The sequence below is a fragment of the Tamandua tetradactyla genome, chromosome 22 (assembly GCF_023851605.1).
Source record: "Tamandua tetradactyla isolate mTamTet1 chromosome 22, mTamTet1.pri, whole genome shotgun sequence".
Taxonomy (NCBI): Eukaryota; Metazoa; Chordata; class Mammalia; order Pilosa; family Myrmecophagidae; genus Tamandua; species Tamandua tetradactyla.
Window position 1 is genome coordinate 13,765,732 of NC_135348.1, and position 16,053 is coordinate 13,781,784.

General features: G+C 35.3%; 1 protein-coding gene across 2 annotated transcripts in view; it reads right to left on the minus strand.

The window, feature by feature from the left end:
- The window catches only part of MND1 (meiotic nuclear divisions 1), a 126,143-nt gene that overhangs the window by 73,695 nt on the left and 36,395 nt on the right, over positions 1 to 16,053 (minus strand). The window contains exons 3-5 of one of the 2 annotated variants that reach the window (XM_077139576.1): positions 15,616 to 15,673; positions 7,430 to 7,578; positions 3,481 to 3,868 (exon numbers count right to left, since the gene is read on the minus strand). In XM_077139576.1, the coding sequence (XP_076995691.1) occupies positions 3,518 to 3,868; positions 7,430 to 7,578; positions 15,616 to 15,673 (558 nt within the window). In that variant the 3' untranslated portion in view covers positions 3,481 to 3,517. The remainder of the gene's footprint in view (positions 1 to 3,480; positions 3,869 to 7,429; positions 7,579 to 15,615; positions 15,674 to 16,053) is intronic. The other variant, XM_077139577.1, reaches the window with a different exon arrangement.

Below are 16,053 nucleotides of genomic sequence, written 5' to 3' on the forward strand. Positions count from 1 at the left end.
AAAAAGACATACACTGATGTTTATATGAAATCCCAATATACTGGACATAGAGACTTCCTAAAAGCTGTAATGGTGGGGGTGGGGGTGAGAGTAGCACAATCAAAAGAATAAGAATCATGCAGGCCACAGACTTTTCACTGACTTCACTGGTTGCTTAAAGACGGCAATGCCTCCAAATTTCTAGGGGAAATCATTTTCAATCTAAATTATCTGCCTGAACCATTTATCAAGTGTAAAAGTAGAATTTCAGCATTTTGATTCATAAAATTTACTTCTCATATACCTTAGCTTTTAGGAAGTTAAAGATATGGGGTGCTTTAAATATCTTTATCATATCAGAAAGACAAGAGATATTGTCTATCACTGAGACATCATAAAAAACAATATAAACATATTTTGAGATATGGCATTAAGAGTTCAAAGTGACTGTCTTTCCGGAATGGAAAGGAGGGAACAGAGAATGGGAAAGCAGAGAACTACTTAGAAAAATTTCAATTCTCTTTAATATGGCTAACAATTAAACTCAAATACTATAAAATCAAAAGTTAAAGCTATTTGTCAATTATTCATCTGTTGATAAATATTTACTGAGTACCAAATCTAAGCCAAGCACAGTGAAAAGAGACAATTTTCCTACACTCTTCGGGCTTATATTCTACTTGGGGAGATACAAAGAAAAGAAATCAAGAAATATTAATTACTCTGAAGAAAAAGAGAGAAAGGAAATGGAGAGTGAAATAATATTTCAAAAGGAAGTACTAGGGCTCATTCCCCGTGCCTGCGCATGCAAAAAAAAAAAGGAAATACTAGTCTATAAAATTCAGTATGTGGAACTGAATGTGTTATAAATTAAATCATTATCGTTTCCTCTCAAAATAACTAAATAGAGATAAATATGTAATAATTTAATCATTTATAGCTTCTCAAAATTACTGCAAAAAAAATTTCCAAATATAAATTATGTAGACAGCTTAATTTAACACCATAAGTACATGGAACCCTGAGTAGGGCTATATGAGATTTTGTTGGTTTGTCCAGAGTGATGCTCCGATAAATTCCAGAGTTATTTGAACAGTGAATAAAAAATACTTGCAAAGTCCCCTTCGGGGAATGGTAAGAAAGGGGGAAAATTCAACTTCCCCAGGTTGAATTCCTGATATTCTCACAAGTAGTGGGGACAACCAAAGCAATAGGCTGAGCCCCCAATCTTGGGGTTTGTTCATATGAAACTTAACCCCACAAATGATAGGTCAAGCCTACTTAAAATTAGGCCTAAGACTCTCTCTCCAGCCAACACAACAAGCAAACTCACCACCCTCCCCCTGTCTACGTGGGACATGACTCCCAGCAGTGTGAACCTTCTTGGCAACGTGGGACAGAAACCCTAGAATGAGCTGAAACTCAGCATCAAGGGATTGACAAAACCTTCTCAATCAAAAGAGGGAAGAGTGAAATGAGACAAAATAAAGTATCAATGGCTGAGAGATTCCAAACAGAGTTGAGAGGTTATCCTGGAGGTTACACTTATGCATTAAATAGATATCACCTTTTTAGTTAAGAGGTAACAGAGGCTGGAGGGAACTGCCTGAAAATGTACAGCTGTGTTCCAGTAGCCACATTTCTTGGAGATGATTGTATTATGATATAGCTTTCGCAATGTTTACTGTGTGATTGTGAAAACCTTGTGTCTGATTTTTTTTAACCTACTTGATCAACAGATGAGTAAAACATATGGAATAAAGATGAATAATAGGGGGAACAAATGTTAAAATAAATTTAGAGTGAAATGCTGGTGATCGGTAAGGGGGAGGGGTGGGGGATATGGTACGTATGAATTTTTTTCTGTTTTTATTTCTTTTTCTCAATCAATGCAAATGTTATAAGAAATGATATGATGATGAATATGCAACTATGTGATGATATTGTGAATTACTGATTATATATGTAGAATGGAATGAGCATAAGTTAAGAATGTTTGCTTTTGTTGTATTTTTAAAAATAAAATAAAAAAAAACTACTGCAAAAAAAATAGGTAACCTATAGACTCTATAAAGAATTAGCTTTTCAATTGTCTTTATATAGACCTTGTATATTTTTTAGGTTTATTATTAGTTAGTGATTTTTATTGCCATTATAAATAGAATTTTTCCCTATCACATTTTACTTATTATTGTAGAATATAAGAATGTTACTGATTAATGCTTTGAGCTTGTATCCTTATTGGATTTTTTTTTGGGGGGGGGAGGGTTGTATGGTCCAGAATTGAACCCAGGTCTCCCACATGGAAGGCAACATACTACCACTGAACCACCTGTGTACCATTTCTTACTGGATTTTAATGTAGGTATTTCAGATGAGTTGCTTGGCATTCAAGGAGGATTATCAGAAAGAGATAACAGGTTTTTTTCCCACAATTTATAAGTCCTATTTCCTTTCTATTATTTTTAAACTGTGTTGTACCAGCTAAGATATCTAGTAAATTATTAAATAGAACTTTTCTATGTTCTTTCCCAACTTTAAAGAGAATATTCTTAATGTATCATCATCAAGGATGATTTCGTTTTTTGAGTGATACCCTTTATTGGCTAAGGATGTTTCTTTCTATTTCTGTTTTAATGGGGGTTTTTAATAAGGAAAGGTGTTAGATTCTATAATATGGTTTTTCTGTACCTATTAACTTGCTTTTCTATTTTATCTGTAAAAAAATTAATTCTAAGAGAAATATGTTATTTTACAGATTTGAAAAGTTCCTACTTCTTAATGTAATATTAGAGTTAACAAATCTAAGTATGCTAAATCAGTGGAAAAAACCAATTTATAATCCATAAAGTAAAAATATTCATGCACTAACAGAAAGCTGACTGCTACACACAAGGGCCCTGTAATTAGGGAGTTGTTAAGGATAGGAAATATAGGTGGGCTCATTGAGAAACTCCATGCAGGTATATTTAATCTGGAAAGGAATCAAAGAGCAGTTGATTTCAGCAGAGCTTTGAACATGCTGAGTTGCAATTTGCCAACTGGGGAGGTTATTTTAGGAAATCAACATAGAATACATACCAGCTCTGGGAAAAAGAGAGTAAACTAAGATAATAAATACTCTTATTTTGAAGTGAATCCAAAAACTTGAATAGAATTTACCAAAGTGTGTTCCATGAAACTTTAATCCCTTATGATAATGAGTCAAACAAGATTCATAAGGCATACTAGAATATTAAAGTCTATGAGAACTCAAAAAAAAAAAAAACTTAGTTTATCTGTGTTAATCCAGGATTCCTCACAAACTCCTTTGATTATAGAATCTCCTTTTTAAGTAGCACCTATTATATATCCATTCCAAAGAATGACTTTGGGCATTGCTCAGCTAGGGTCCAACAAAATAGATTTCAGCTTAAGTGGTAGGAAAAAAGGAATAGTGGCATTTAAATTTCATGCTGGTTGGACACAGAGAATAGGGAAAAAAAATCAAGGATAACTTACCAGTTTTCTGGTTTGGGTGGCTAAGTGAATAGTGGTTTCACAATCTAGGAGAAACAGAAGGGAGGGTTTGGATAATAATTGAGTTGTGGACATACTGACTATGAGTCATCCATTCAGGTGGCAATATCTGGTAGGTAGCTGAATACATGGGTATGGAATTTAGTCCAGAGGCATAGGCAGGAGATAAAAAGTAGGGAGTTATAAATACATACGCATATAGCAATGAGGCCATAGGAGTAGATGCAATTGTCCAGGAAGAATACACAGAGTAAGGAGAGAAAGGAAATGAGGAACGCATGCTGAGTACTTGCCTGAGGACACCCAGTATATGTAGCGTGACTGCTGGGATCTGAGTTGTTTCTCCATATTTCAAAAAGCTTATTAGCCCCTGAGGGAGGGGAGAAAGACTATGTAACTATTAAACCCTATCATCAGGGAATCCCCTGATACTGTATCAAACTTGAGGAACAACCAAATCAATAGGCCATGCCCTTTATCATGAAGCTTATTCTTGTGAAGCTTATGTAGGTAGTATAGAAGCTTAGACTACCTATAGCACACCTAAGAGTTACTTCTGGAGGACCTCTGTTGTTGCTCAGATGTGGCCACAGTCTCTCTAAGCCAAACTCTGCAAGTCAAATCATTGCCCTCCCCGCTATGTGGGACATGACATCCAGGGGTGACAGTCTCCCTGGTGATGTGGGAAATGACTCCCAGGGATGAATCCAGACATGGCACCTTGGGATCAACAATTCCATCCTGACCAAATGGGGGAAAAGAACTGTAATAAATAAAGTATCAGAGGCACAAAGAATTCAAATACAATCGAGAGGCTACTCTGGAGGTTGCTGCAGACCTTGCTACTACCTATCATAACCTGCCAACCCCCAACCAGGACCATTCCAGCCAATCGTAAAGAACACCTAGGGCAATACATAAGATTCCACAAGGGTTCCAGGTACTAGAGTGACTTTCCAGAAACCTACAACCTCCAGATGGGTCCCTGGTCCAGATAAGTCCTGAAACCTAGCCCAGCCTCTCCAGAACATCAGATAGTTTCATCTCCCTACCCCATATTAGTGACAGATACTTCCAATATTAAAAATTTACAATTGCCATAGCTTAAACAACCCTAAAGAGAGGTATGGCAAGATCAAACGTGATAGTGGAATTATACATAGAAGAGAGGACTTAACAAATGAATATGAATGCTTAATCATTAAATTGATATCTCTTTTAGTCTCCAGTGTTTTAGAGCAGTTAGAAATAAAAACATAAAAATTGTGGAATTGTAACCCATGTCAAATTCTGAAATGTGTTCTACATCTAATTTGGTGCTATGCTTTGAAATTTATAGCTTTTGTGTATACATGCTATTGTTCACAAAAAGAGAAGGAAAAAAATCGTGATGATAAAAAAGTATTTAAGCCCACTAGCCTCCTATATTCTGGAGCAGCTAGAAGGAAAAATATGAGAGGCTCGTATGGTAGCCCATGACAAACTATGGGATCTGTGCTGTAACCACTTGTTGAAGAGTGCTTTGAAAACTATTGCTTTTTTATTTCTTTGCTTTTATATGTTATACTATATAATAAAAAAAGTTAAAAGAAACTAGTAGGGAATTTACTTTTGTCTTGGCAACAGGTTCGGGGTGGGGGAGGGGTAGAAAACAAATCTCTAGACTCATGCCATGTCCAGATGTGTATCCCGAATTTTATACTACCCATTTAGCATTGGAATTGCAAGTCAAGAAATTAATATTAAACAATTGTGTCAGAACCATTAAATTACCTGGAGTCTCTCTCCTTTTTTTTTTTTTTTTTTTGCATGGGCAGGCACCGGGAATTGTTCCCGGGTCCCTACCATGGCAGGCGAGAACTCTGCCTGCTAAGCCACCGTGATCCACCCTGGAGTCTGTTTTAAAAGAAGCAAGTCTGAAACCTACTTTCACAAATCAGAGTATCCGTGGCTCCCACAGAATAGATGACAGTAACTGAAAATGAGCTCACAAAAAAAAAACAAACAAACAGAATATACAGGGAAACAAAACATCTAAAGATATAGCCAGCATATACATAAATCAAATTAATAGCTCCCTAAATATGAGATATTTTAAGTAATCTGAAAATCTAAATTAAGTAAATTTAAAATTATAAAAATACGTAAAACTAACAAAGCCATAATGAAAGTGATCAAATAACATGCAGGAGAGAGTAAGAAGGTCCAATTTTCCTTTTATCTACTTTGTCAACAAAGGAGTAGAACATACAGAATAAAAATAAATAATAGGTGGAACAAATGCTAAAATAAATTTAGTTTAAATGCTAGTGATCAATGACAGCAAGGGGTAAGGGGTATGGTAGGTATAATCTTTTTTTTTTCTTTCCTGTGTTCGTTTTATTTCTTTTTCTATTGTCTTTTATTTCTTTTTCTGAATTAATGCAAATGTTCTAACAAATGATGAATATGCAACTAAGTGATGGTATTGTGAATTACTGATTATGTAAGTTGTTTTGTTTCTTTATTTTTTTAATTAATAAATAAATTTAAAAAAAAATAAGGTCCAATTTACATTAAGTAGGAGTCCCAGAAGGAAAGAACAGAGATAAAAGGGAAGAGAAAATAGAAAGTGATACCACATTAGAATTTTCTAGCATAGAAGACTTCAATTATTAGATTGAACAAGTGAAGAAGCAGTTTTAAGAAGTATCCTAAACAAAAGACGTAAAAAACAAAGACAAACTCAGACTCATTATGATAAAACATAATCAAAATATAACATCAAAGACTAAGAAAATCTTAAAAGCAAACAGAGGAGAGATTACCAAGACACAGCCTGACAATGACAATGAAGTCCTCTGCTCAAAGTGCTGAAGAAAAATAATTGTCAAGATAAACTTTTTCTTGAATATAGAATTCTAAGTTGGATATTTTCAAAGAAAAACTGAAAGAATTTTTAACTCTTAAACCCTGCCTAATCTATCTAGTAAAGGATATCCTTTTTGGATGCATTTGTGAGATGAGATTTTTAAATCTATAAAATAAAATACATAGGATTACAAAGGGAATAAGTTCTATTGAAAGTATATTTAAGTTATGAAAAAAAAACTGTGATCGAGTAATATATGTATTTCTTTACTTATGAATTAAATAAAAAATGTAGCTAGTGGAAACACAGTACTATGAGGTGGTGATGAATACAAATACTTCCAGATCTGTACAATAATTAATTTGTCAGAAAAACAGTTTATTTCTATTGATGACAAAGTTGCTGGTTCTACTAATATCAACTATAGGCTTTTGCCTGCATTCATAATGGAAGGAAATATAATTTTTTAGCCCGAATTAAGTTAAATACAGATGTACTATTCCCACCCCCTCCTCCGACTCTTAATTCCAACCATAACTAAACTGGGTGTACATTAACCCCAGATTAAGAATCTATGACTTAGAGGATAATTGAACCGAGAAGTGATATAAGAGATGACAGTAAGCTAAAAACAAATTAAAATGCAAGTTACGTCTAAAGCATTTTTCAAGAAAATAATAAAAGAGGGAGGGTGTTAAAAAACAAGATAACATGATGATGAATATGCAACTATGTGATGATATTGTGAATTACTGATTATATAGGTAGAACGGAATGATCAAAATACAAACGTTTGCGTTTGTTATGTGCTTTCTGGTATTTAAAAAAAAAACACGATAGAACTAAAATGCTAGAAAACAATACTGTAGCGGGTGGGAACATGAAATTGAAAACATTCTAAGGTCCTTTATTTTGGGGGAGGACAGATATTGGAATCTTTAGACATTTGGCTCAAATAATGCACATTTTACATAAATAACGCAATAATTTAAAGAAGAGCACTAAAACGAGGAGAGGGCTAAGTAAAATGAATTGCTTTGCCATAAAACAAATCTATTATTTTTAACTATGGTGGCTTACCTGAGATTCCAGAACCTCTAACTTGCGTTTCCTTGCATGAAGAGCTTTACTTGGAAAAGCCCAATAATAATTAGATGTTCCAATCCTCTCACAGTCAACCATACCATCATCAACCAAGCTCTGAAGAACTTCTTTTACTGACATAGATGCTAAGAGAGATAATTTTTAAAGACCATGTTAAGAAACACCATGAATACAATTAAAAGGCAAATAACTGATGAAACACTTGCAACAAATACCATAGAAGAGGTAATAAGTTAATAAGTAAGGAGCTCTTAAAAAAAAAATAAAGGCAAATACTCTAGTAATAAAATAGTAAGAAGATATCAATGAGCACAATAAGATCCACTTGCATGGCCAATAAACAAGAAAAATGCTCAATTCCACTAATAATCAAAGAAATATAAAGAATGAAATATATTTTCTTGATGACTAATTTGGAAAACATTAAAATATATCACATAGGAACAGGGAAATGGGTACTCTCATGCATGGATGGAGACTTTGGCAAAATGAATGGCCTTAGAACTATGCATACCTTTTAATGTAGAAATTCCATTTTCATGAATTCAGTCCAAGAAAATAATGAGGGATATGCACAGGAAAGCTTATCAAAGCACTATTATCAATAGCAAAAAATTGGAAATGACCGTTTCATAATTTAATTTTTAAAAAGCATTTTATTGCAATGGAATAGTAGGCATTCATTAAATTTATAATAAAAGAGTATTTAATGGCATGGAAATACATTCAAAATTTACTAGATGGAATGTATTATAGAAACAGAAAAAGTTAAAAAATTGTATGCAGTAATTTTCTTTTAACAATGAACATGGATTTTTTTTTTTTTTTTTGCCAAGATAGAACAACAAAAACTATTATGAAAAAACCAGATGATAAAGAAATAAACTGGATTTTATGGTCAGAATCAAGATTAGAAATCAGAAATGTTTAAAGAGAAATACCATGTAACAATGCAAAGTCACAGTTAATAAATATTTGAGACTTCCGGGTCAAGATGGCGGCCTAAAAACGCACGCCTTTTAGTTCGTCCTCCAGAAAAACTACTAAATAACCAGAAACAGTACAGAACAGCTCCCGGAGCCACAATAGTGACCGGACACACAGCGTACCCCAGTCTGGACCAGCTGCGCGCACCCCCCAGAACCCTGACTTCCCAAAGCTGTGGCGGCCAGTGCCCCTCCCCCACAGGCCGCTTCCCAGAGGGGAAAGGAAAGGACTTTACCAGCAGCAGGGACTGGGCACAATCATACACCAATTCTGGAACTAATTAACAAATTCTGACTACTAAAAATAGGCCCCCAGCTTAGGTGAACCTGATCAAAGCGGAGGTTGCTCATTTTTGCCCCGGCACCAAGGGGGCAGGACTGACAGAAAAAGGGGGGAAAAAAAAGAAGGAAACAGAGGTTTTTGTGGCTGTGTATCTACAAAGGCTTGACTGCCTCTGGATACAGCAGCAGGACTTTTCAGGCTGCAACTGCCCCAGGCATAGGCAGAAGTGAGCTCTTTTGGGGGCTTATCTGGAGCTTGTGACTTCCCCAGGGAAGGGGTGAAGCCCCACCCAGGTGGAATCCCTCCATCAAGGAATTCAGACACCAGGGCTTGGTAATTTGAAGCCATTAAAACCAGCCAACAACCTCTCCTCTGTCTCCACCACGCCCCCAGTAGGGAGGTCTGCCAAAGTCAAAGGTACCACATCATCTTATGCTGGTGGGACCTGCAGTCAGACAAGTGCCACATACTGGGCAGGATAAGAAAAACAGAGTCCAGAGACTTCATAGGAAACTCAACCTGCTGAGTCTCACTCTCAGAGAAAACCGACGCAGGTGACTCTTTCCTCCTGATAGGAGGCCAGTTTGGTCTGGGAAAATCTGGCTGGGGTATATAATATCTAAGTAGACCCTCCTAAGGGTGTGTGGGGGAAAGGCACCACACAAGCATGGCAAGAAACAAGAAAACAAGAAGTGAAAAATTATCCTCTGTTAAACAAAACTTAAGCTAAAGGTCCAGATAAAGCTGATCGGAATGTCAAAGAACAGACAGACAACAAATTCATCCAGCAAGAAAACCCTAGATAAAAGAAGTGAAAGCAATCTCTAGAATAAACTAATTAAGGTAATTAAATGCCTAGATGCCAGCAAAAAATAACAAATCACACTAGGAAAATTGAAGATATGGCCCAGTCAAAGGAACAAACAAACAATTCAAAGGACATACAGGAGCTGAAACAATTAATTCAGAATGTACAAACAGACATGGAAAACCTCATCAAAAACCGAACCAATGAATTGAGGGAGGATATAAAGAAGGCAAGGAAAGAACAAAAAGAAGAAACTGAAAGTCTGAAAAAACAAATCCAGAACTTATGGGAATGACAGACACAGTAGAAGAGATGAAAAAAACAATGGAAACCTACAATGGTAGATTTCAAGAGACAGAACATAGGATTTCTGAACTGGAGGACGGAACATCTGAAATCCGACAAGATACAGAAACTGTAGGAAAAAAATTGGAAAAATATGAGCAGGAACTCAGGGAATTGAAAGACAATATGAAGCGCATGAATATACGTGTTGTGGGTGTCCCAGAAGGAGAAGAGATGGGAAAAGGAAGAGAAAAACTAATGGAGGAAATTATCACTGAAAACTTCCCAACTCTTATTAAAGACTTAAAATTACAGATCCAAGAAGTGCAGTGTACCCCAAAGAGAACAGATCCAAATAGACATACTCCAAGACATTTAATAATCAGAATGTCAGAGGTCAAAGAGAAAGAGAGGATCTTGAAAGCAGCAAGAGAAAAGCAATCCATCACATACAAGGGAAACCCAATAAGACTATGGGCAGATCTCTCAGCAGAAACCATGGAGGCGAGAAGACAGTGGGATAATATATTTAAATTATTAAAAGAAAAAAACTGCCAATCAAGAATTCTATATCCAGCAAAATTGTCCTTCAAAAATGAGGGAGAAATTAAAATATTTTCAAACAAAAAATCACTGAGAGAATTTGTGACCAAGAGACCAGCTCTGCAAGAAATACTAAAGGGAACACTAGAGACAGATACGAATACAGAAGAGAGAGGTGTGGAGAAGAGTGTAGAAAGGAAGACTATGAGTAAAGGTAAAAAGAAGGAAAATGAGATATGACATAAAATCCAGAAGGCAAAATAGTAGAAGAAAGTACTACCCATGCAGTAATAACACTGAATGTTAATGGATTAAACTCTCCAATCAAAAGACATAGTCTGGCAGAATGGATTAAAAAACAGGACCCATCTATATGCTGTCTCTACTCAAAGGACACGAGGCCAAGGACACAAATGGACATTTACACACCAATGTTAACAGCAGCATTATTAACAATTACCAAGAGACGGAAACAGCCAAAATGTCCATCAACAGACAGTTGGCTAAACAAACTGTGACATTTACATAAGATGGAATATTATGCAGCTGTAAGACAGAATAAAGTTATGAAGTATGTAACAACATGAATGGACCTTAAGGACATTATGCTGAGTGTGATTAGCCAGAAACAAAAGGACAAATACTGTATGGTCTCACTGATATGAACTGACATTAGTGAATAAACTTGGAATATTTCCTTGGTAACAGAGACCATCAGGAGATAGAAATAGGGTAAGATATTGGGTAATTGGAGCTGAAGGGATACAGATTGTGCAACAGGACTGAATATAAAAACTCAGAAATGGACATCACAATATTACCTAACTGTAATACAATTATGTTAAAACACTGAATGAAGCTGCATACGAGAATGATAGAGGGAGGAGGGCTGGGGCATAAATGAAATCACAAAGAAAGATAGATGATAAAGATCGAGATGGTGTAATCTAGGAATGCCTAGAGTGTATAATGATAGTGATTAAATGTACAAATTTTAAAAATGTTTTTGCACGAGGAAGAACAAAAGAACGTCATTACTGCAGTATGCTGAAAATAGATGGTACTTAATATTTAAAAATTTCAACTAATGTGTGAGACTAAAGCAAAAAACGTTTATTTGGTACAAATCTATACTTTGACTAGTGCATCTCCTAATATAACTTATGTAGATAGTTGATTGAACATCATAAGTACATGGAACTTTGTATAGGACATGAGAGTTTGTTGGTTTGTCCAGGTGATGCCCTGATGAATACCAGAGTGATTTGATCAGTGAGTGGAAAAGTATTTGCAAAGTCCCCTTTGGGGAATGGTGAGAACAGGGGAAAACTCAACTTCCCCAAGTTGAATTCTTGATATTCTCACAAGTAGTGTGGACAACCAAAGCTATAGGCTGAGCCCCCAGTCTTGGGGTTTGTTCATATGAAACTTAACCCGACAGGGGATAGGTCAAGCCCACTTAAAATTAAGCCTAAAAGTCACTCCCAAGAGAACCTCTTTTGTTGCTCAGATGTGGCCTCTCTCTCCAGCCAACACAGCAAGCAGACTCACCACCCACCCCCGTCTACGTGGGACACGACTACCAGGGGTGTGGACCTTCCTGGCAGGATGGGACAGAAATCCCAGAATGAGCTGAGATTCAGCATCAAGGGATTGAGAAAAACTCTAGAATGAGCTGAGACCCAGCATCAAGGGATTGAGAAAACCTTCTCTACCAAAAGGGGGAAGAGTGAAATGAGACAAAGTGTCAATGGCTGAGAGATTCCGAAGAGAGTCAAGAGGTTATCCTGGAGGTTATTCTTATGCATTAAGTAGATATCACCTTGTTATCCAAGATGTAATAGAGAGGCTGGAGGGAACTGCCTGAAAATGTAGAGCTGTGTTCCAGTAGCCATGTTTCTTGAGGATGATTATATAATGATATAGCTTTCCCAATGTGATGTGTGATTGTGAAAACCTTGTGTCTGATGCTCCTTTTATCTACCTTGTCAAGAGATGAGAGGAACACATGGAATAAAAATAAATAATAGGGGGAACAAATGTTAAAACAGATTTAGTTTGAAATGCTAGTGATCAATGAAAGGGATCAGTAAGGGGTATGGCCTGTAAAATTTTTTTTTCTGTTTGTTATACTTTTCTGTTGTCTTTTTATTTCTTTTTCTGAATTGATGCTAATGTTCTGGGAAATGATCATGATGATGAATATGCAACTATGTGATGATAGTGTGAATTGCTGAGTGTATGTGTTGGGAATGTTTGTTTCTTGTAATTTTTTTAATTAATTTAATTTTTCAATTAATAAAAATTAGAAAAAAAACAAATATTTGACATCAGTATAATTCTTATTTCATTTGAAATAAAACCATATCAAGAAATTCATCCATAGTTAAATGTCCATTTTCATTTTTCTTACAGATTAAAAAAATGATAAAATCATTAAAAATTAAAGAGTTAATAAATAAAATCAACACTCCAAATGAGGGAAAAGAAGCATAACTAATAAAGGAACAGTGGCTGAGAGAGTTCAAATAGAGTCAAGAGGCAACTCTGAAAGTCACTTAAGCAAGCTTCAGTTAGACATTGCTATGTATCATAACTTGCCAAACCCCAAACAAAACCATTCCAGCCAATTCCAAATAACACCTACGGCAATATAATATAGGATTCTACAAAGGTTTTATGCACTAGGGTAACTTTCCAGAAACCCACAATCTCCAGATGGGTCCCTGGACCAGATAAGTCCTGGAGAAGGGCCCAGCCTCTCCAGAACATCAGCTAGTTTCATCTCCGTATTCCATTATTATTGATGGCCCCTTTCAACATGAAAAAGTTAAAATGGCATAGCCCAAATACCTTTAAACAGTGGGACAGAAAGATCAAAAGTGATGGTGGAGTTATACAGAAAAGGTAGGATTTAACAAACGAATATGATTGCTGAATCATTATATTGGTATTTCTTTTAGTCTCCAGTATCTTAGAGCAGCTAGAAGTTAAAACCTAAAACTGTGGAATTGTAACCCAAACTCTGAAATCTGTTGTAAAACTAATTGTGCTGCTGTGCTTTGAAATTTATTGCTTTTTTGTATATATGTTATTTTTCACAAAAAAAAGTTGATTGTGATGATAAAAAAATATTTATTTCATCTAGCCTATATTCTGGAGCAGTTAGAAGGAAAAATCTGAGATGATAGTAGTATGGTAGCCCATGACAAACACTGGGATGTGTCCTGTAACTACTTGTTGAAGAGTACATTGAAAACTATTGCTTTTTTCTTTCTTTGCTTTGTATATATGCTATATTATACAACAACAAAAAAGTTTAAAAAAAAATAGACACAATGTGAAAAACATTCAACCCCACTAGTGAAGGAGAAATTGAAATGGAAAGCCATTTTAAAAATCTATTAGATGTCAAAGAATTCTAAAAATAAAAGCACAGTTCTGAGAAATGAATGTGAGTATGACAAATCAGTATTATCTTTCTGGAAGGCAATTTGAGAACACATATAAAAAGCCTAATAACTACACAAATATCTACTTTCTATTCTATTTCTGTGGTGATTTCCTAATGAAGCAATTGGATTTATGGAGAAAAATTTATGGGCTGCATGTTAATTACAATATTATTTTAGCAGCAAAATTAGAAACAACCTATACGTTCAATAAATGGTAAAAGGATAAGTAAATTATGGTATGGTAGGTGGTTGTAGAATGAAATATTAGGAGATACATATGGTGCAGATCTTTTTTGCTTTTTAATCAATGACAGCGTTAAATATAAATGATACAATATTATTTAAAAAACAAAAAAAAAACATGTTTATTAGCATAAGTTCCCTTTCAGAGAGATGGACAGATATATAAACGCATGTGTGTGTGTATATATACATATATAAATGATTATTTATATAAATATATAAAGACAAATAGAACATAGAAATAAGATACCAAATGTTAACTGGCTATTTCAGAATAGAGGGATTATGAACTTTTATTTTCTTCATTATATTATTCTATAGTTTTCAACAATTGAAAAATAAACATACACAACTTAAAGAAAAAGAATAAAAGGTTTCTTCACAACCCTTGGATATTCAAGAAATATCCTAGACCTAATAATCCAGAACCTGAGAATATGACCTGATCTGGAAAAAGTGTCTTTGCCTATGTAATGAAGGATCTTAAGATGAGATCAGCCTGGATTTAGGGTGTGTCACATGTGGTAGGTTGCCTTATGCCTCCCAGAACAAAAACACATTCTTATTATTAATCCATTCCTGTGAATGTTAACCCATTATAAATAGGACAGTTTAAAGAGGTTATTCTTAGTTAAGGTGTGGACCAACTGAATGAAGTTGGGCCTTAATCTTATTACTGGAGGCTTCAGGATGAGAAAGCCACAAGGAAGACTCAGAAGTTGGAAGTCAACAGAACCCAGAAGAGGATGAAGAGGACATCACCACAAGGCAGGAAAGCCAAGGAAACCAGGGTTGCTGGCCAGCCAGAATTCTATCAACTATGAGAGGGAACAAGCTTTCTAGCCCTTGAAACCATTAACCAACAAATTCCTGTTGTTAAGCCAACCCATTGTGTATTTGTCATGGCAGCTGGGAAGCTAAAACTAGATATCCTTGTTAGAGACAGAAGGTAGAAGACACAGATACAGAGAGGGGAAGGTCATGTGCTGAGGAGGCAGGGACTGTAATAATGCAGTTTACAAGCCAAGGAACTCCAATAACTGTGGGCAGCCACCAGAAGCTAGAAAAGAGGCATGACATGGATTCTTCCTAAAAGCCTTCAGAAGGAACCAACCCTGCCGACACCTTGATTTTAGACTTCCGGCTTCCAGAAGTGAGAGAATAAATTTTGGTTGTTTTAAACCACCAAATCTGTGTAATTTGTTACTGCAGTCCTAGGAAACTACCATTAAAGACACAAAGTCATATGTAACAAATACTAGGACATTCATGGTTAAGTTTTACTTCTTCTGAAACAAACTATATCCACAAATAAATTAATGTGTGCTTATTGTGCAAGTATATATATGTATGTATGTGTATGTATATGTATTCCATTTCAGTTTTCCTAGAGAAGATACTCCAAACACAAGAATCATGGCCATGGCCCATAGACAAGATGTAGGAACTTCTACAAACATTTTTTATCTCTAGAAATTTGTTTTCCACAAAGTAAAAGGTTGTTGCAGAAAAGATGACTGATATTTCCCCAGATACTTCAGCACATCTTCCATACTTACTAATGCCTTTTTCTTTGGGCGCAATCTTCTCCATGTCTTTCAATTGAAATACATCTTTCTGTTTAAAAGGGTTAAAAAAAAATTTAAAGATGTACTTATTCTCTATTGTATATCTAGGTACCAGGTTAATAAAACATATTAAAAAATCATGTTCATTCTGAGTAATTTGTTGAATCTATATGACGAATATATGGAGTCATCATACTATTTTCTCTTTTTTTACATGACTGAAATGTTTTAACAATAAAGATTTTTTAAAACTCTCTAAAAATTATGCTCATTATATTAGCTATAAAACATAATATAACATAAAATCTAATATTTTAAAAACTAGGCTTGGAAATAAGCGTTTTGGTTTTTTTGGGTATATGGTCTGGGAATTGATCCCGGGTCTCCTGTGTGAAACGTGAGCATTCTACCACTGAAACACCCATGCAC